We start from the raw sequence: 19,984 nt of genomic DNA, 5'->3' as shown, positions 1-19,984 counted from the left end.
CCGCGAAGTTCCGGCTATGTAAGAGAGTACAGTTCTCTACTGTAACGGGCTGTTACAGCAACGTACTTAGCCCTAGCATTTGAGGATTGTGGATAGGTGGCGTTTTTCTTGGTAAGGATCCGGGATTGGTAGCGTATATAATATGTTAATATGTACGTGCCGTCTCTTGAGCCACATGACCTGGCTGGAACTCGGTCTACCTGCTACCTCCATTCTAAAAATAATGCAACTCTCGCTTCTTGAAGAGTCAAACAGTAGCAAGTTTGACCAAATTTATAAAACAAAATACTAATATTCACATCTCCAAATAAATTTAGTATAAAAATATATTACATAATTAATCTATTAATATTATTTTGTACCAAATGTTAATACTATTTTATATAAATTTGATCAAATTTAAATTAATGGGGTGTTTGGATGTGAGGTACTAAACTTTAGGAGATGTCATATCGGATGTTCGGACGCTAATTAGGAGGACTAAACATGAGCTAATTATAAAACTAACTGCAGAACCCCTATACTAATTCGCGAGACAAATCTATTAAGCCTAATTAATCCATCATTAGCAAATGGTTACTGTAGCACCACATTGTCAAATCATGGACTGATTAGGCTTAATAGATTCGTCTCGCGAATTAGACTTCATCTGTGTAATTAGTTTTGTAATTAGACTATATTTAATACTCCTAATTAGTATCCAAATATCTGATGTAACAGGTACTAAAGTTTACGGGGAGTTGCCAAACACCCCTTTAGTTGACTCCTCCGGAGACCGGGAGGTTGGATGTACGGTCAATCGCATGCCATTATTGTTGCATTGTTTCCTTCTCGATTGGGTCAACAAGGAGACAAGGACCGAGGAAAATCTAGAGGTTAGGGCAGGTGCAGTGTGCAGAGCGACGTGGAAACAGAAAGAAAGGGCGGGTACACAGCAGACACGCATCAAAGTCAAGAGCAAGGAAACGATAAGAAAAGATCCAGCGTCCCGGCTCCCGAAAGATTCCAAAACGCCATGTCCGTCACGAGCCTCCATGTAGATGCGGCGAGCCACCGTGAGGCTGTCCACGGGCACAGCTGAGAGCTGACTGAGCTCTCACTCGTCACCAGCGTGGCAGTGTGAGCATTGGCCACGGACCCCAGAGGCCCAGCCCCGAGCCCCGAGCCCCGAACATTGTCAGTGTCACGCTCCATGGAATGGTATGGATCGGCAGACAGCGAGAATCGTTGAATAAAATCGTTCTGTAGCGGGTGACGGCGCGTCAGTGCTCAACCGTCTTGTTCGGAGTCGGAGAGTAATGACTGCGACGATTGGCATGGTTTCTATGCTGGAGTAACAGAGGAGTTTCCATTCCTGTGCGCAGGGTATCTGCCTTGCAGCTCAAGTGTATCGAGAACCAGAACAAAGCCTGACAAATGCCCTCCATCTCCACTGCTGAGCAGAGTTCTTCATCAAGGTCTTCGGACAGCACATTCTGCGCGGTGGTTAGGTCCGTTTGGAACGTTGAGACTTCTCGAGGCAAGCCGTTTGAATTCCCGCACCAGTGGAAGAGAAATCTCCACGTTTCAGTTCTTCCACGGTCAGAAAAAAGAAAAAAAAACATTTGGCAGTACTCCTACTCCTGCCTTCTTATTAGACATCCTGCCTTCTTATTAGACAAAAGCCAAGAATCTATGTCGGTGCCATGCCATCGCATCGCAAGCTCTAAACTGGTGACAGGCGTACTCCTACTCAATTCCGTTTCACGTGATGATAATAATGGTCGTACAAGCCCGTAATCACGAGGAACCATGCCGAAAGCGTGGCCGCCTCGCCGCCCTCGCTTGTCTCGACGTGCGTGCCATCAATCCGCATCGGCCGAAAACCTTCGTGGCGAAGGGAAACGGGGACTACCGCCGCCTCCGCCCTCAGCTAATCCTGTCCGGCGCCACAAAGATTCTCCGCTTCATTAAGGTTAAACCCTAGCCAGCCACCGATCGATTTGTTTGAACCCCTGACACGGCTGCCCGACCCGACAATGCGAGGCCAACCTGTTCCAAGCAGGCAGTCGTCCGCGCGGATTCGGGGACAGCTGCGAGCCTGCGAGCTATTTGTTTCACGGGTGCTCTGGACTCTGCTGCTCTGGCTCCGGTCGGTGCCGCCGCCGAATGATTGCGGCGACCGGGGACGCGATGATGCTAGTATGATACTGATTACGAGGTCCCCGGCGGCAACCTCGCGCGAGCAGGATGATTGATGGCCAGCGAAAGTGGCATTGCCGTCGCTCTGGCAGCAGAATTTGGGCTGTGGTGTCTCTCTCTACCCTTGTAGTAGCAGGATTCCTTGGTAGCATGATTCTTGCAGGAATTTTTGGGCGCGCTTTCGAGCTGGAAAGGGAATATGTGCAGATACGCGAGTGATACTCTGCGTCGAGGCTCGAGAACACGCTGCCGCATGTATTCCGTAGCAGTTGTTGCGGCAGGTAGGCGGAAGATGCAGCTGCGTCAGGTTGTCCTTTTTTTTGTCAGATAAGGCAGTTGTGTTAGTTGGATAAATGCAGTGTCAAATGTTACATAAGGAGACGTGACAACTGCAGGCCACCTGCAGGAAAAACAACGTGAACAGCCAGCGTCAAGCTAGCATGGGTTACGGAAAAGCCCGAAACATGACGGCATCGGAAAACTTTCGCCCGATTCGACCGGCCGAGAGGTGCAGGTCGATTCGACGTCGGACGTCACCCGAGACGGCGAGAGCGATGCGTCGACGCGTCGCAAGTCGCAACTGAGATCCATGCCCCCCAGACGAGATCGCGGAATCCTTCGCGTCGTGTCGTCGCGCATCAGTTGTAGCCTTGTAGGGTAGGGCCTCCTGCTGCCACTATATTGAGATTATTTCTGAGTACTCCATATATCTAATCGAATTGGGCACCAAGGACTGAGATGAAGTGATTGAAAATTAGCATATTGTCTTGTTCCCTCAGGGTGCTTATAGAGGAGACATCCCTTTCATTTTCATTTCAAGCAATGTGTGAGTTTGGCGACCGAGAGATCTCTTTTGGGATTCAGAAGGGGATAAAAAAATAGGTGACAGTTGATGGTCGTGTGACAAGTTCATCCGTCTCGATTGCTGATTGAGATGGTGGTTCGATTTGTAAGTACAAATCGTCTACTCCGTCCTTTTCTTTTGGTAAAGAGTATTAGGATTTGAGAAGGTGTTCAACAAGTACTGCATAACAAATGTTGTATAAATCTATTTGTACAATTTTAAATTTTTAGACACTAAACCTACGTATATTCTGACTAGTTGTTAGTTGATAAGTAGTTGATACATACGAAGTTTAACCTTTTCAGATCCTAATTATACACCATACGCAAACAAAAATAAGAGAGTACTCTATTTCATAGATGCTGTATTTAGTCCATGGTACTTGCAGAAGAAAAGGATGGTATTTTCATGTCAACTGATTGAAAAATTACTCGATTAGACTCAGCACATTCGATAGCAATATTTTTTTTATCTCAATTATCTCAAAGAGGTACTCCGTATCTTTTATTCTTGCCTTCTCCGGTGCCCTAGCTATAGCTCTTTCATGCCCAGAGTTGCCATAGTGAAATGCGAAAATAATATACGCTCTCCGTCTCTATCTCTTACTCTCTCAGAACTGTACGTCACGGCGACATGTAATGACAATCAAGTACTACTTCCGCTCATAATACCTGACACTTTGACTAAAGCCCTACTTATTTTTTTTGGAAATTTTAACCATCAGTATCTCCAAAAAGTTTAGTTTGGAAATATAAATTCTATATGTAAAATTTTCTTAAAAATCGCTTCCAAGATTTCGTGCATTTATTAGATTGTGTTTGGTGTAGGTCGGATGGGTTCGACCATATGGACCCGCGTTTGGACGGAAAGTTACGTGGGACAAGATCCGGGTTGGATGGTTTCCACCCAAGATTGATCGGACCATCGCCATCGTTGCTCCGTTTCCCGTGGGTGCGGGCGCGGGCTCCGGCACGAGAAAGAGGCATGGCGAGTGGCGGCTGCCGCCGGGGAGAGGGAGGGGCGGAGGCCGGGGAGACGGAGGGGCGCGTGGCTAGGGGCGCCGGGGAGCCCCGCCCTCGAGGAGAGGGAGGGACGCGGCGGCCGGCGCCAGGGAGCTCCACTGCCGGCTTGGGGCGGGGGAAGGCAGGGGCGCGCGGCGGCCTGCGGCCGGCGCGAGGGAGATGCAGGGCGAGTGGCGGTCGGTGCCGAGGAGCTCCGCCACCGGGGAGAGGGCGGGACGCGGGAGGGGCGAAGGTCGGGGAAAGGGAGGGGCACGTAGCGGCCGACGCTGGGGATCTCCGCCGCCCGCTCGGAGCGGGGGACGAGGGATCTGGCCGGTGCGGCGAGGAAGCTTGCAGTGGAGGCGGTCGAAGATAAGGCGGAGTTAAAGGAAAAAAGTGCAAGAAGAAGAGAATGACACGACACAACGATGGTGTTAACTAAAAAAGGGGAATGGACTCACCTCTCTGATCAAACACGACATGGGTTGAAACCAATCCAAAAAACTTAATCTAAAATAAAAAATGGACAGGTAAAGTGGAGTCTGGTTCGATTAATGCCGAGGGAATTTTTGACTTGCAGGGCCTCCAATCCCCTCGGAATCATCCTCAACCGAACAAGTCTGACGTGGGGTCAATTTTGGAGGAGGATCCACAACTGCATCTGTTCCAAGTTCATGCTTGATTAGGTTAAGAAACAAGTCGGATTGTACGAAAAAAAGATGGGAGAAGCCATTAAACAAAGTCCAAATGATTGACTCATAAGAGCCCAATTAGACGCTCCCCAATTAGTACTACAAGTTATTAGTTATTACAACAGCTCATCCCGTACTCCCCGACTGCCGCTTTTTATCTCTCCCCTTCTCGAACCACAACGAACACCTCCTTTTATTACTCTCTCTCTCTCTCTTTCTCCACCACCACCTCCGGTCCTCCACCTGACCACCTCGTCCTCCCATTCGCCCAAATCGAGAGGGGACAACGAATTAAAACCTCGCCTCCAGTCGCCTCCCCCCCTCCACCTCGTCGCCGGCGATGGCCGACGGCGAGGCCGGCGCGTACCGAGAGTTCAAGGCGCTGGCGGAGGCGGCAGACCGCAAGTTCGCGCGCGCGCGGGACCTGCCGCTCTACGGCGGCGGGGACCACCACAGCCGCAAGGCCTTCAAGGCGTACACGCGCCTGTGGCGCCTGCAGCAGGAGCGCCGCCGGGAGCTCGTCGCCGGCGGGCTCCGCCGCTGGGAGATCGGCGAGGTCGCCTCGCGGATCGGGCAGCTCTACTACGCGCGGTACCTCCGCACCGCCGAGCCGCGGTCGCTCGTCGGGGCCTACGTCTTCTACGAGGCCATCTACAGCCGCGGGTACTTTGGCGCTGCGGCGGGCGCGGAAGGCGGCGGCGGCAGCCGGCACCAGGCGCTCCTGATCCGGTACAAGGAGCTGCGGTTCATCGCGCGGTTCCTCGTCGTCGCCATGCTGATGCGGCGGGCCGAGGCGGTCGACCACCTCGCCGGGCGCCTGCGCGCGCTTGTTGAGGAGACGAAGGCCGCGTACCCGGTAAGGAGCTTGCTTCTCTTGTCTTTTGAATTGGGGAACGTGAGTGAAATTTACGATTTGTGGTGCTTTTGTTGTATATTTAGGGACCTACCCCGAGGAGATTATTTATGTTTAAGTTAGCAGCGAAGAGTTAAGATTTTTTTTATATACAAAAAGTAAGTTAGCCCTTGCCTGTCGTCACTTGTTGGGGGGAGTGATATGCACGACGCTCTTTGTTCTGAAAGGAACATCCACAATGGGGAGTTGGAATGCTGTTGAATCAGGAGTTTTCTGTTTTCGTAATTGCCTTGTAAATTGAGTATCTATGCCAAGCTTTATCTTGTGTTACGGCACTTGAAATCTTATAATGCTTGCTCCCCCTGCACAATCTAGTTGCAGAAGAACATGCTTGCCCCTGATAATTTTGGTGCACATTTGACATTTGAGTAAATTGTAAGAAGGGAGGATTGAGACTCAGTGCTGTTTGAGTTTGAGAGCCCCTCCACCCCAGTATTTGGTACATGATTTCCTGGTGACTAAGTTAGTGGGACTGTGAGTGATTGCTTTACGATTGTGATTCGGAACTTCAACTATGTGAATTGATGACTTTTTATGATAGTTGGATGCTGATAGCGATTTACATTTGTTAATGTCCAAGTAAAGAGACAAAATACGAGCTTTTGAGTTGTTTGATAATCCCTAGGTTTCTGCGAATACAAGAAAGTAAAAATTATGGCAATTGGACAAACACCATGGCCTGTCAGGAAAATACCGCATGGTTCTCTCAGTGCTTAATTGAAACCTGAAACATATGCATGATGGTTATGGTTGAGTGATGAATATTCCTTATTGTAAATAAAAAAACTTCATGTTTGAAACTTGTAGTGCTTACCATTTCAGTGAAGTATGTCATATCTGCATATTTTAGGCTGTTGAGCTTACCATCAACTTCGTCCTGATACCTACTTTGTGACATTGTACTTCTTAGAAAACAAACTTCAAGGAGTGGAAACAAGTGATTCAAGAGCTTGGGAGATTCTTGAAGGCTGATGGGGCGTACAAGGGATCTAGATCACTGAGATATGACAACTTGTTTGATTCTTATCCATCAAATCTTGCATCGATCGCACGATTCCATTCAAAAAGAGTGCTGAAACTGAAGGAAGCTGTATTAACAAGCTACCACCGGAATGAGGTAGCCTATATCTACTAGATCATCACCAATAATTCTAGTGTTAACCTGGTTTTCACTTTTGTTTCACGAAAAGATGCTCAACAGTTGAAAACATCCCTCACAGCCTTTTTTGTGCAATGCAGGTCAAGTTCACAGAACTAACTTTGGACACATTCAGAATGCTACAGTGTTTGGAATGGGAGCCCACTGGATCTTATCAGATCGCTGCGAAAGAACTTACAGAAAATGGCACTGTAAGTGATCAGAGTGGACCCTCTGGTCTGATCGATATTCACCTGTCTACGGAAATCTCTGATGGAAGTCTTCCTTCAAATCCTCAAAAGGCAATTATATATCATCCTACAGTATCTCATCTTTTAGCGGTATGGAGTTTATCCTGATTGTTTCCTCCTCTTTTATCCATCTTTTGCATGATATTAGGAGGCACATGAATTTCCAGTAGAATTGCATGTCTTCTTGTACGTTGCTCATTATTCAGGAATCGGGTATATGAATGATGGTATCAGTATTTTAGTGCGGTGGTGTGGCAGATGCTTTTATTCATTACGAAGGAAGTGTGCTTTACTTTTGTACAATCCTGAAGCATTCATTAGGTGGTCGAACCATTCAAAAGAGTACCAATTGTATCTCAAAATGTTGGTTGTAACAAAAAGAGGAGAATATACTACCATAAGCATAATTTTAGTCAGAAACAGGTGGCTTTCCTGCATTCCTTTAGCCACACACCAAGGCTAGAACTTGGGTGCTCCCAAAATGTGGGTACCTCCTGAGAACTGGTTTCAGTGAGTTTTTTGGTTAGCCATGGTTCATTTCTTCCCTTCTTAAGACAAAGCCAGGGGAATCTCACCGTGGTCGATTTTTTTTAATATAATTAGATTTGACAAATGATGTCAACCCCACCCACCCACCCAAATTGTCATATAGAAGTTTGTTTTCATACTGTTGACTCATCATTTTGCGATACAGGTTCTTGCAACAATCTGTGAGGAGCTTTCTCAAGATAGCATTTTACTCATCTATATATCAGCATCAGGTTATTTCTCTCTCTCTGGCATCTTAGTTTATTTTGTTTCAATCACTTGCTACCCTTCTGACACTTGTGATTATCTTACTTTTCAGGATGTGCCGAGCAGCATATGGCAAGCCAAAAGTATGCCTCTAGCTCCTCATCACATGCAACGGCTGCTTCTGCCTTCCCTATTGATAAGCCAAATTCACATATGAGTTCTGATAATCATCTAAGGCTTGGTCCCCGTGGAAGTGGAGGTAAAGCTCGATGGCGATTTTATGGTTCAACAGAGTCCACTTATTAGTTAGTTTGGTGGATGAGTATATCAATGGACCCTTTTCTTTTAGGATGGCATGTCATGCACTTGCTTATGTTGTCATTACCATCCTTTTGCCAGGTCCGAACAATCTTTATCCAGAAGATCTGATTCCGTTTACAAGATACCCCCTGTTCCTTGTAATCGATAGCGAAAATAGCCATGCATTCAAGGCAGGTTTGTCAGAACTTAATCTTGGCTTGTAGAAGAAAACCATTACAATGTGCATTCTGTTGCTTTTTAAAGTCAAACATATTAGCTGAGTTTTCACATCTTCCATTTTTTTTCCATGCACATGTTATTGTTTTTTTTTTCATTTGAAGTTGCATATTCTGATTTTGTTCCCAAGTGAACTTCTTTCCTAGTAGAATAAAATATGAGCATGTGCAATGGTTAAGGCAGAATTATTGTTATCTGGTTCTACTGGTTTGACAACCTTTTGATCTCCAAATCACTAAAATATTTCTAGAGGGTTCTCAGCCTGTTAACTGGTGATGCCAGAAGATGGCTAAGGATTCATGATGCCCAGCATTGTATGAATAAGCTGGACACATAGTTAGAGCTTGGCCATTGAGTAATTGTTAAGGAACTTTCTGTTTCGATTTGGAATGTGTAGATGAAACCTATCTATACCTGCTTTTGTAAAGGAAAATGCCCAAATTTACTTGGTAGCATGCGATCCCATATATTATCCCTTAAATTAACCTTTTTTCATTTATTGCAATTAAACTTTATGACTTCTGGATTTTCTTATTTAATATTTGTTGGGTAGTTTTCTCTAATCTTCTTTAACAGTACTGGGTAACAAATTTATTTGAGCAAATTATCATTTGGTCGTGTATTTTGCCAGGCCATACATAATGCAGAGAAGGGAGAACCAGCTGCTTTATTGCTTTCTCCTAGAATATCATCAGCCATGTCTGGTGTAGAATCCACTGGTCATGGAAGCCAATTTACATACTTCCTCACTGCTCCAATGCAAGCCTTCTGCCAACTAGCTGGAATAACTTCCGACATAGACACTGTATGTTCTCTGTTTGAGGAGTTGACTATTCTTATTCCCTAAAAAATGATTTTTATATTCAGATTTGTTCTGCTTGGTTTTCAGGATACGTATGCTAATGCAGAGAACATACTTTTCTCTGCTTTGGAAGAATATGAAGGAATACTTTGCACTTCTGTTGGGTTAAATAATGTCTGGGGACAAGTTGTACCTGATCCATTTCTCAGACGACTGATTCTCAGGTACCTTATTCCATATATTTTCCACTACTAAGCAATATGAGCATCTGGCAATTGGCCATAACATTAATTTAGCAACATAACTTGGGGAAAAAGTGTTTTCGCTTCAATGTTTACTAATAGTATTTAAAGAGCAAACTGTTGAATTGTTTGCATCTCTTTTGGTGAGGGAAATGCTACATGTTACCCTAAATCCCTCTCATTTCTACCATTTGTCATTTCAAGGAGTTAGTTGGGCCTAGTCCTTCCAAAGTATGCAAAAGGTTGAAAGTTTCTGGTCTACTGTAGTATTTCCAGCAAATTGCGCCAGTTAGTTGCTGCTATACCATTTCTTTAAACTGCTTGCTCCTAAAAGTTCAGTGTTTTGAAATATGAGGCACATTTAGAATGGTTTCTAACCAAGAAACTCTAATAAGATCCACCGTATGCTTGGTGCTGAGTGCTGACATGTGCAGGGTTGTGTGGGGATTTTGGGAACCATTCTAGTGTGCATGTCGGGGGTGTGGGTGGGTTTGTGACTATCCCTTAGAGATATGGATATGAACTGGATATACTCGTTTAGCAGGTTCCATGATTTATCTCTCATAGTCCATCAACAATCTAAAAGGAAATAAACCTTTTTTCTAATAAAAACTTGTGATGCTTGCAACCATGTTTATGCTCTAGGAAATATGCTGCAGAAGAAAGTTTTACAATCATTATTTGAGTTGATCTTGATTGTTATGATTTTGAACATGTTTTTTTCCCTCCCTAAAGGACTGGCTGCCTGTGGATGATACATGATATACTCTCAACTTCATGTTTCTGGAAATTTTTTGATACGATTTTTTTTCCATTGCAGGTTTATTTTCTGTCGAGCAGTGCTCTTCTATTTTCACCCCGAGGATCATGAACAACATCTACCAACATGCCTACCTAGTCTCCCAGATTCGGTCTCTCCAACTGCGGAAGCCATCAAAACTCCTATCCTCCTGCTCGCAGAAAACCTTGTCGTCAGCAACCGGTTTAATTTCCGGGATTCCAGACACAACAAGAAATGATGATCAACAGCAATAACCATAGCTCAAGCCTTCTGTAGATACCTCCGTGGTAAATATAGTCCAGCAATTTGTTGATTGTTTCGCATTTATACCGCCAATGGAGAATGACTCGGCATCAACAAGCTGCTGCTGCATCCTAAGATTGGGTGAATCGAATGGTGATACGAAGAATTTTGCCTGCCGATTCATCTCCATTGTGCGTCTGTATAAGTTTGTTTAGCTGTTCTGTTTCTCTGATTTGCTTAGGCATTTTAGGCGTGTAGGGCTTGTCTTCAGTTTCTTTTTGGGTTGTCTTGGAGAGGACAGTTTGTAAGCTGGAAGAGGCGTTTTTTTCAGTACTCTGGAAGGCAATTGTTTTGTAGGGGTTGGTTAGCTCAGCATATTGACGGCATTTTACAACCCCGATCTTTCATTGCGTTTAGTTTGCCTCGCTCTCAACTTTTTCGTGATTGGTTTCATCTGCTTCGATATTCCTGTGCGACATTGTTCTGCTTGAAACCTGTTTCTTTCCAGTGTTACTTTTCATGGATTGGTCATGACGTGCCTAAAGTTTGACCTGAAAATGAGTTTTAAAGTCAGTAGAAGTTAATTTTGTACCACCAGCGTACCGTACGACCATTCTGTTCCAATCTCCAACGATGACAGTTCTTTTCTATCCAGATCGTTCTGAACCGAATTTAACACAGGTTATTTTATTCCTAAAAAAACACAGGTTATTTTAACCATATTTCAGTTCATGTGGGCCAACTTGCAGACTCGACAGACCGTGTCCGAATTCCAAGCGACCAACAAAAGCTTTGCCTATGCCAATTGTTTAGTTTCGTGACGGTGTGTGCAACTCAGCATGCATCAACATGCCGGCTGGTAATGCCACACACGGGCAAGCGGTGTACGCACGCGCGGCAGGCGAGCCAGCGGCCAGCTGGCCCCATTGTAAAGCCGGGCGTAGCCCACGGTTTCTACCTCCGGTAAACGTACGCTCCCTCCTCCCCTTGAATTCTTCCGGCCTCGGCACTTGCACACGCACGCACAAACCTTTATAGTTCATACCATTCCCTGCACGTGAGCCCGTGCAGACGAGGCACGCAAAGGTCTCGCCTCGTGCTCGATCGCTCTATCTCGCCACTACTCGTCGTCGATCAGCCTGTGTCCGGCGGCGGCCGGCCGTGACAGCGCGCCCCGGCACGCGCCATGGACGACGGTAACCGGCGGAGCAAGGTGCGGCGGCTGTACGACGCGTGCGACGCCGTGTTCTCGCCGGGAAGGGGACTGGGCTTCCCACGCTCGCGCAGATCAGGTGGCTGCAGGACATCCTCGGTACGTCGCGCACGTCCTTGCGCCTGCCTGCCTCGCGCCTTGGCTCGAACCGATCGACGTGATCAGTGATTCAGTGTACATGGCGCGTTCCGCGTTGGTTTCTCGCTCGCAGACGGGATGGAGGCGGCCGACGTCGGGATTGGCGCGGACGCCGGCGGCGGGGAAGGAGAGAGGTCGTCGTCGTCCTCATCCTCGGACGACGAGGCGAGCCCGACGGCGGCGGCCCGGCGACTCCTCTCCACGCGGGGGTTCACGCGGATCACGTACGTGCACATCCACGAATGCGAGGACTTCTCGGTACGTTCGTGCAGTTTGGTCGTGTTGTGCACTTGTGCGCCTGATTTTCTGCAGATGGACTGTCATGAATCATGATGCATCCGGCCCGGCTGCGCGGGTGGTGGTGGTGTTTCCAGATGGGCGTGTTCTGCTTCCCGGCGGGCGCGACGCTGCCGCTGCACGACCACCCGCGTATGGTGGTGCTGAGCAAGCTGCTCTACGGCTCCATGCGCCAGTTCCTACGACTGGGTCACCGCGCCGCGCTCCGGCACAAGGAAGGGTAAGCCTGTCTCACCCTCACCAATCTCTAATCCCTTCTACAGGCTGTGGCCACTCATGTTGCACGTCGATTTCTCTCGTTCCCAGTTTGTCACCGTATTGACAAGTATAGTTAAACGTCTCGGGCACGTACGCGGCATCCCCAGAGGTCTGGAGCCACGGGCTCGATCTGGGGGGAAAAATATGCAGAGCGTGTGCAGAGTATACCTGGTTGTGAGCTCATGAAAACAACTGCACAACTAGTAGTATCTGCATGTGACGCTATTTATTCTGCGAAAAGAAAGTACGTGACGCTAATTCCACTGCTCAATCCAAAAGTCCACCCTGTTTTGGGATAAGGGAGTACCGGAATGGAACAAAGAAAACAAAAGTGGAACTGATCATAGACAAACCAGGGGACCTAGCATTTGACAAGCCACTGCACATACGCTGATTGAAAAGTTGAATTCATGCAGACGGTTTAGCCAAGGTTGTTGCCGTGGACGACCTGCGGGAGGCGCCGTGCAAGGCGTCGGTGCTGTTCCCCGGAGCGGCGGCAACATCCACACCCTCACCGCCGTCACGCCGTGCGCGCTCCTCGACGTGCACGCGCCGCCGTACGCCGAGGACCTCGGCCGGTCGTCCACCTACTTCTCCGACATGCCCGTTCCTGCTCTCCCAGGTACATATGCATTCACGCATCGCGGCACCGTTAGCAGAGAATTCATCTGTTTCTTGTCTGCAAAGCCATGCTTTAGTCTCTGACGAAAATACAATCGGATCGTCTCTGTTCAGGTTATGCAGTGCTGGAAGAGGCGGAGTTGCCCGAGGATTTTCGTGTTGTAGGGGCGCCATACGTAGGGCCAGAGCTCTTAGTAGATGTGGATTGGTATGACTAATAGATAGCTCACTGTTTTGTAGCTGCGTGCAAGTTGTGTCATGTGTGTGCATGTCAGGAGAATACGTTGTACCTTCCCACTTTGCTTGTACATACACCTCCATGCTGATATGTCCTTCTTGAGTTCTTGTTTATTTTTTCCTTTTCGGCAACTAGTGATTGAGGTCTGAAGCACTCTTTGTGAACAAGTTTGTGAGATGAGAGCAACTTGATATATACTTCATTGCTTAACCACAGACTAGACCACTGGACCTGCTCCTATCTAGCAAAATCTGACCAACCGCATCCAAGTTTTTAGAGTAGTAGGCACAAGGCTTCCGTCTTTAGAACATCTTACTATTACTAATCGTGACGAGATGTGATAGAAAATAATAGTAGAAATTCTTGAAGAAAACAAACCACCCTAGCTAGCATCTATTTATAGACTCAATCATTGTTGATAACGGTAGCCACTAGATCTAATGTTGAGATGCGATAGAAAACAAGAGTAGAAATTCTAAGAAAAGCAAACCATGATATCATCGGTTTTGTAGAGTGATTGATAACAATAACCACTCTATCTAATTTAGGCCACCTCTACCATTATGAAAAGTAACTTAAGTAACCTTCTAATTAGAAAAGTTGCACACCTCTATAATTGTAAAACAAATAACCCCTAAATCTATGTATATACGTATTGCCCAATTCCATCATTAAGAAAAATAAACTAAAGTGATCCTCTAACTCTACATCAACATTTGGTGAACTTAGCATAGTTTATAGTTGGTTAGCTTGTTTATGGTGGAACCACCCAACAAGATTTGAGCCCATACTCAGCAGAAGTAGAATTTATTCCATGCGCGATTGTTTATTTTGTCACTGGTAGGGCGATGTGTGCCCTAAAAAATGAGATGTCTGTGGACTTCATTAATCTGAAGCTCAGCTAGTCCAATCTCACTTAAGACAATACATGTTCATAGGTGTGAATCTGTCATATCTGTACATGCATGCGAGAGTGCGCGCGCGCGTGACATTGTGAGGCTCTGCACTGCGTTTTTAGAGAAAAAAAATCACCCACATTCACCATTATGAAAAAAGAACCCAAAATCTATTATATGAGCGTATGCGAAGTGTTTCTAAAAAAATTATATTTCTAATATAATTAGATATAACTCCAGCATAAACTAGATATGAAAAGTGATTAAAATACATCACATAATAAATCATTCTAATGATCACATCCTATACTGTGATAAGGTCTCGCAGCCCCAAAATTATGGCCCACACTCATCAGCCCATCTCACATGCTGGCCCAATTGTTCTACCCCAGCCCAACACTCTACGGATCTGATGCACGGAATTTTGTTTGGAAGAAACCAAAATGGTTCCATTCCGCTTGCCATCCAGCCAAATCGCTGGCTACCGAGCACCAAACATTACAAAGTTAACACTGATCTGACAAGTGCTTCCAAGCACTGCCATCATGTTCCCCATGCACACAATTGTAAGTGAAAGGGGGCTGAACTGCTGAAAGAATGCCCTAGTGAACTTTAGCTTTTCCTCTAAGCATCTGATCACGACATCCATCAAACATAAGTGCGCCCTGTGACAGACCAAAATTTTAAATTTACCACACCTCGACGACCCTCACTTGCGTGACTATTTATCATGACTTTTTTCTTTGTCGAGGTTATAGTATCATTCTGTTGCATTGGTAGGCTTACAACTACTACATGCATATGCAATCTTGCTATGCTTTAAGCTGTAATTTTCCTGCTATGGATTATGTTACGTTAGTAAAAGCTAGATATATCGCATTATGCAAATTCTTGAACTATTGTTCACAGTTGTCAATGCACGTGCGCTCTATGTGCAACCCATTTAATTATTTGTTTTGTGAATAAAACTGGTCAGCAGAATGACCTAAATCACATGAGGCAATTTTCGGCTAAGCTACCCTTATCATGTATATAGGCACACTATCTCAATTATTTCCGACATCAGCAATGAGCACAAAAGCTCGCGCACCACAATCATAGGTAGGTGCAGGCAGGACTTACACACGATCAAAAACCTTGTCAACATATTAGTACCACCATATCAGAGCTCGACGATCTCTTCTGAAACAGTAATCCAGCCGGAGCTCGATCAGAAGTCCATGACGCGGTACGCCGCCACCTCCTTGGGTGTCGTCGCCGGCGAGCTGTTGGCGACGCGGCAGTTACGCCGTATCTCCCCCTTCCTGGGGTTCTGCAGCTCGCCCATCTTGATCATCCCCTCGGCGAAGGCCCTGAAGAAGGCGTTCTGGTCCTTGCTGAAGCGCTTGACGACGCGGCGGGTCCTGGCGTTGTCGGAGAAGAGCGTCTGGTCGGAGTTGAGGAAGCCGCGGAGGGCGACGAGGTCCTTGAAGTACTGGTTGTCGAAGGCGCGCGGGGTGGCGTCCATGCCGCCCGTGACCTCCTCGTCGCCGCCCTTGGGGCAGAGCGCGTCGAGCGCGCAGCGGTAGGCGGCGTCCATGTGGGGGTCGGGGCGGCCGGAGCCGGACTGGTTGTAGAGGCGGAAGACGATGGAGAAGCAGCGAGCCTCGCCGATGGAGTGCGAGCCGGAGAGCGCGACGAGGTCGGTGACGCTGAGGTTGAGCCCCGCGAAGAGGCGGATGAGAGCGCTGGCGTTGGCGCGCGGGCTCGGCATGATGCTGTCCGAGTCCTCCTGGCTCGCCGTCAGGCTGTCGTCGCGCCCGAGCCGCACCTCCCAGCTGGGCCCACCGGTCTGTGGCAAGAGAACAAATCAAAATCAAGAGGTCAATCCAAGTGAAACACTTTTTTTTGACTCATCGGTCAGACATGTATTAGTACTGCAAAAAGATTGCAATGCAAACTCTCACTGACAGTGATTGATACTATTAATATGATCTGCGCCGTTTTCCCTCACAAAAACTAAACAAAAATCAGAGTGAACGGACGCTGCAGGTCTGCAGCGTGGCACACTGCAATCCAACTAGTAGCACTACGGCCATTTTGATGAACCAATCTTCCTGTTGCATTCATTTGGTCACAGGAAAACACCAACAGAGCCTGTACCCTGTAATAGTACCCCACTAGCTGAACAAGTAACGGGAATGTTGTAGGATGACGTTAGCGAAAATATTAACGTAGGCGTAGGTGGTATGGCTATGAGTGACATCTCCTGCATCAGCGATCAACCAATTCAGTGCAGCCACCAGTCGACTGTTAACTCGCCAAGGGAACAAGAAGAGAATTCGTATCCCTGGCAACTGGCATAGTGACAAAGTGACATCGTACTCCGTCCCGGGCATCGTCGCTTGTCTGCACACTCGTACCGAGAACCTTCCTAAGGGAGCACGGGAAAAGTGCCCTGCCCGGCGGGAGTCTCGTTCCCATCATCACTCGATCGAGAGAAACAGAATACCCCGTCGGCGCGGCGGGGCCAGCGGCCTTGCCATTCGCGGGGCGCCAGTGGCAGTGGCAGCAACGGGCCCGGTACGGGGCTGTCTGCGCTAGACGCCGAAGCCTACCACCAGTGCACCACACCAATCTAGCCGCGCCACCCGCCCCACCCTGGCGGGGTCGCTCGCGGGTAGCCTTTCGTGGCCTCGTGGGCGCGGCCCTCTGGCCTGGCCTTTCCCGGCTCGGTTGCGCGCCCGTGCCCCCGTTAAATGCGCCTGACTGGGCCTGGCTGTCTGCCTATGGGGGGCGCGTGATGGCGATGCCATCCTGCCCGCCCAGCTGCGGTGGTTACAGGGAGCAGCGACCTGGGGTGCATGCATCTCTATGGCTCCATGTATTGCTAGCATCGCTTTCATCAATGGCAAAGTGACATGGTCATCAGGCTGCCAATTTGCACCCTAAAATTTGTACTAGGAAATATTTTTACTGTAAATTCGGAAAGCATCAAACGATCTCCTATAAAAAGTAAAATGCGAAAGAAGCTTGAGATTAGAGAGACGCCGAAGCGTGTGTTTCCACCAAGAAGATAAACGTGAATGCATAGCCGTGGTGTACACACGCAAGTGACGGGGTGGCACACGCCAAATATCTCAGAAAATCCTCAGATGCTCGTTTTCTACGTGGATTTTAGTCAGGACGCGGTGACTTTGGATTTGGGGAGTGAAGAATAATGCCAGGCTAGTGGCAGAAAGGCTAATGCGTCCACAGGTGACGGAACGGTGAGCGTTGGTGGCCACGCTGAAACGAAGTACCCGTGCGCGCAGCTTTGCCGTGGTGGTAAAAGAGATTCGTGAAAAAGCTTTCCTAGTCAATATTCTTGTCTTGTCCTCACGGTGGATCCTGAAACTGAAACTAATGTTGGGGGAGCAGGATCAACGCGGAATTCTGCACTGGAAACGCCAGGCAGCGGAGGGAGTAGGAATTCTGGACTGGAAACGGCAGACAAAGCGGAGTAGAAGCCCTGGATTCGGACCGGAAACGGCAGACAAAGCGGAGTAGAGACGCTGGATTTCTCACGGGAAACGGCTGGCCGCGGAAGAGAAACGGCATGCGCGTCGGCACCACCGCGTAGCGAGGCGAGCGGCGCGATGGATCTGCGGGTCGTGGGGGCAGGGGAGGGGAGGGGAAGGGGAGGGAAGGCGCAGGCACGTACCAGGACGACGGCGTCGCGGGCGGCCATGATGACGATGTCGGCGCAGGAGACGACGCCGGGGCAGCGCTCCTCCAGCGCCTCCTTGATCTCGTCGACGACCTCGAACGAGCGCAGGGAGTTGATGTTGGACAGCGCGTCCTTCTCGCCGGGCATCGTCGGCGTGGCGTCCATCAGCACCGACCCGTCGCACCCCTGCAACCTCGCGAGGAACGAAGAGGAACAGAGGTTAGAGAATCCATCATCATCTCGTCAGATCGGTCGCGGAGAAAAAAACCACGTCGTGCGGTGCAATCGAAGGCGAGATCAGATGCGTGGGTAGAGCGATCGACTCACGTTGACGAAGCAGTCGTGGAACTGGAGGCGCATGACGGAGGCGACGCTGCGGGCCTCGCGGGCGCGCGCGCGCGCCATGACCTCCCGGACGATGCCCTCGGCCTCCGGGCACGTCTCGGCGTAGTACCCGACCTTGAGCTCCCTCACCGCCGCCTCGGCGCGGCAGAGCAACGCGACCAGCACGGCGACCAGGGGGAGGCTCCCGCGGCGGGCCGCCATGGCTCGATAGACCGGGGGAGAGACGAGAGAGAGGAGGGGGTGGAGCAAGCGCGCACGCTCTGCTCCGAGAGGGGTCGCTCTGCACTGCGCCGCGCTGCACTTTGCTCTGCTCCGCTGTTTGGCAGCGTACTAGTAGTAGCGTCCAAGCCGCGACGCCCCGGCGGGTTGTTGCAGATAGATAGAAAACGAGGGCTGGCCGCTGGCTGCAGGCCGAGGCCCATGGCGGCGATGGGTTGTCACCACGGGATTGGGGAGGCGGGGGCGCGGGCCTCGCGCGACGCGGCGGGGAGCTGTGGCCAGCCAGTGGGTGGGCGGACGGCGCGAGCACGCGCGGCCGGCCGGGTCGGCTCCGGGTGCGCGCGGCGCCGTCCTGGCGGCCTGCACCCACCCACACGTCCCTAGCACGCGCGGGCGCGACGGCATCGATCGCACGGGGATCGCGTTGGGTTGCGCGTGCGCGCGTCAAAAATATCGGCCCCGGATCGTGCTCCGTGTCGCGGTGGAGGGTGATGGCGGCACGGCCGGCTATTGGCAGGCAGGGAAGGAGGGAAGCATTGACCCGGACATCTTTTGTGCGCGCCTCCGTGTCACTGTGTCCCTGGTTTTTCATGACATTTTGGGCAAAGGTGAAAACAATGGGGACTTCTAATTCTAGTCAAAGCTGTGAACGGGGTGAATGGAGTTGTGAAAAAAAAAAGATGTCCTCGCAATTCATCATTTTCGTGTTGTATTTCACGCTAACACTTGTGGTTCGTAAAACACGATTAATTGCATGTCGATACGTGGGATCTCACGTTGGAAGTACTATTGAATATGAAAGTTACTTTTAGACACTGAGGATCCATTCTGCATGACTCTTTTTAGCTTTGGCTTCATAAACAAGAAGTCGGTTTGGGAAACGATGAGAAGGTAAATCAGGAGCGGGTGAAGTCACATTTTTTTCCCTTCCGATTTTGGCTTCTCCTAAAACGATTTGGGAGGAGCCCTCCCATGCATACAATTTGACTCATTGTTGTCAAAATTTACAAAGTTTTACTTTTCCAAAATAGAGTATCCTATATTGACGGGGGAGGAAGTATGTGCTCGCTAAATTTTCAACGTTGTGAGAATTTAATGTGTTGAGCCGTAACACCATAAAATAATTAAAGGCAAATTTACACTCATCATAAATCATCATTAGATTTACCAATGCTAATCTTTGTGCCTAGTCCTCATTGCTCTATCCACTATTATTAGTCTTATAGAGCTAGTACTATCTCTAATCATTGTAAATGTAATTAACTTTAGTGCAGTGTTTCATGTGACATGTAATCCGTGCTCCTAAATATGAATCTAATGTGTTGCAACCTCTGCCACTTGCCCACCTATTCTTGATTACTTGGGATTTTAATCTTCTCTCGTGTTGCTTGACCTTAAGTATTAAACTCACTGTTTGTAAAAAAAAAATCCTTGGCCCATGATCCACTTTAGAGTAAGACTTGGCCCCTCTGTTTATACGTAAAATTCACCAACACCTTGGAAGACTGCACTATCAAAGTAAACAAAAGTAAAGGAAGCTCAAGCTCAAGACACATAGCAACGAACAGCCGTCCACCAAGAAAATCCAAGTAGGACCGCCCAGCCCAACGAGGACAGGACTGCAGTTCTCTTTAGACTCGAGAATAAGACCCGCACTTTCCTGGGCCCTCAATCCATGACCGGCCACAAGGGAACCATATGCATGCATGCT

The 19,984-nt window shown here is 48.5% G+C and overlaps 2 protein-coding genes and 1 pseudogene across 3 annotated transcripts; 2 read left to right on the top strand and 1 right to left on the bottom strand.

Annotated features, from left to right (window-relative positions):
- The first annotated feature begins 4,877 nt into the window (after positions 1 to 4,877).
- LOC117845282 (uncharacterized) lies at positions 4,878 to 10,776 on the top strand. 2 transcript variants are annotated; one of them, XM_034726257.2, is made up of 9 exons: positions 4,891 to 5,574; positions 6,542 to 6,748; positions 6,871 to 7,110; positions 7,715 to 7,781; positions 7,868 to 8,014; positions 8,155 to 8,246; positions 8,924 to 9,097; positions 9,182 to 9,318; positions 10,157 to 10,776. In XM_034726257.2, the coding sequence occupies exons 1-9, from the start codon at positions 5,059 to 5,061 to the stop codon at positions 10,353 to 10,355; spliced, it is 1,779 nt and encodes a 592-aa protein (XP_034582148.1). In that variant the 5' UTR covers positions 4,891 to 5,058; the 3' UTR covers positions 10,356 to 10,776. The 2 variants fall into 2 exon arrangements, with proteins under 2 accessions (XP_034582149.1, XP_034582148.1); XM_034726258.2 differs by lacking the exons at positions 9,182 to 9,318; positions 10,157 to 10,776 and having other exon boundaries at positions 4,878 to 5,574; positions 8,155 to 8,250; positions 8,924 to 9,067.
- A 145-nt stretch (positions 10,777 to 10,921) lies between these two features.
- On the top strand, positions 10,922 to 13,335 carry LOC117845283 (plant cysteine oxidase 1-like; annotated as a pseudogene).
- Positions 13,336 to 14,950: 1,615 nt separating this feature from the next.
- Positions 14,951 to 18,585, bottom strand: LOC117846611 (peroxidase 17). Its single transcript, XM_034727838.2, has 3 exons — positions 18,037 to 18,585; positions 17,704 to 17,895; positions 14,951 to 15,852 (listed from the first exon to the last, which is right to left on the bottom strand). The coding sequence occupies exons 1-3, from the start codon at positions 18,253 to 18,255 to the stop codon at positions 15,232 to 15,234; spliced, it is 1,032 nt and encodes a 343-aa protein (XP_034583729.1). The 5' UTR covers positions 18,256 to 18,585; the 3' UTR covers positions 14,951 to 15,231.
- Positions 18,586 to 19,984: the final 1,399 nt, after the last annotated feature.

The sequence above is a fragment of the Setaria viridis genome, chromosome 2 (assembly GCF_005286985.2).
Source record: "Setaria viridis chromosome 2, Setaria_viridis_v4.0, whole genome shotgun sequence".
NCBI classification, from domain to species: domain Eukaryota; kingdom Viridiplantae; phylum Streptophyta; class Magnoliopsida; order Poales; family Poaceae; genus Setaria; species Setaria viridis.
The sequence above is the reverse complement of the archived record's forward strand: the minus strand, read 5'-3'. Positions and strand labels throughout refer to the sequence as shown.

Excerpts from the sequence above, each read along its gene's own strand:
- LOC117845282 (XM_034726257.2), top strand. The coding sequence starts at position 5,059 with ATGGCCGACGGCGAGGCCGGCGCGTACCGAGAGTTCAAGGCGCTGGCG. Across the intron at positions 6,749-6,870 it reads CAAGCTACCACCGGAATGAG|GTCAAGTTCACAGAACTAAC; the intron begins GTAGCCTATATC and ends TGTGCAATGCAG. Across the intron at positions 9,098-9,181 it reads TAACTTCCGACATAGACACT|GATACGTATGCTAATGCAGA; the intron begins GTATGTTCTCTG and ends CTTGGTTTTCAG.
- LOC117846611 (XM_034727838.2), bottom strand. The coding sequence starts at position 18,255 with ATGGCGGCCCGCCGCGGGAGCCTCCCCCTGGTCGCCGTGCTGGTCGCG. Across the intron at positions 17,896-18,036 it reads TCCACGACTGCTTCGTCAAC|GGGTGCGACGGGTCGGTGCT; the intron begins GTGAGTCGATCG and ends GCGAGGTTGCAG. Across the intron at positions 15,853-17,703 it reads CCCGCGACGCCGTCGTCCTG|ACCGGTGGGCCCAGCTGGGA; the intron begins GTACGTGCCTGC and ends CTCTTGCCACAG.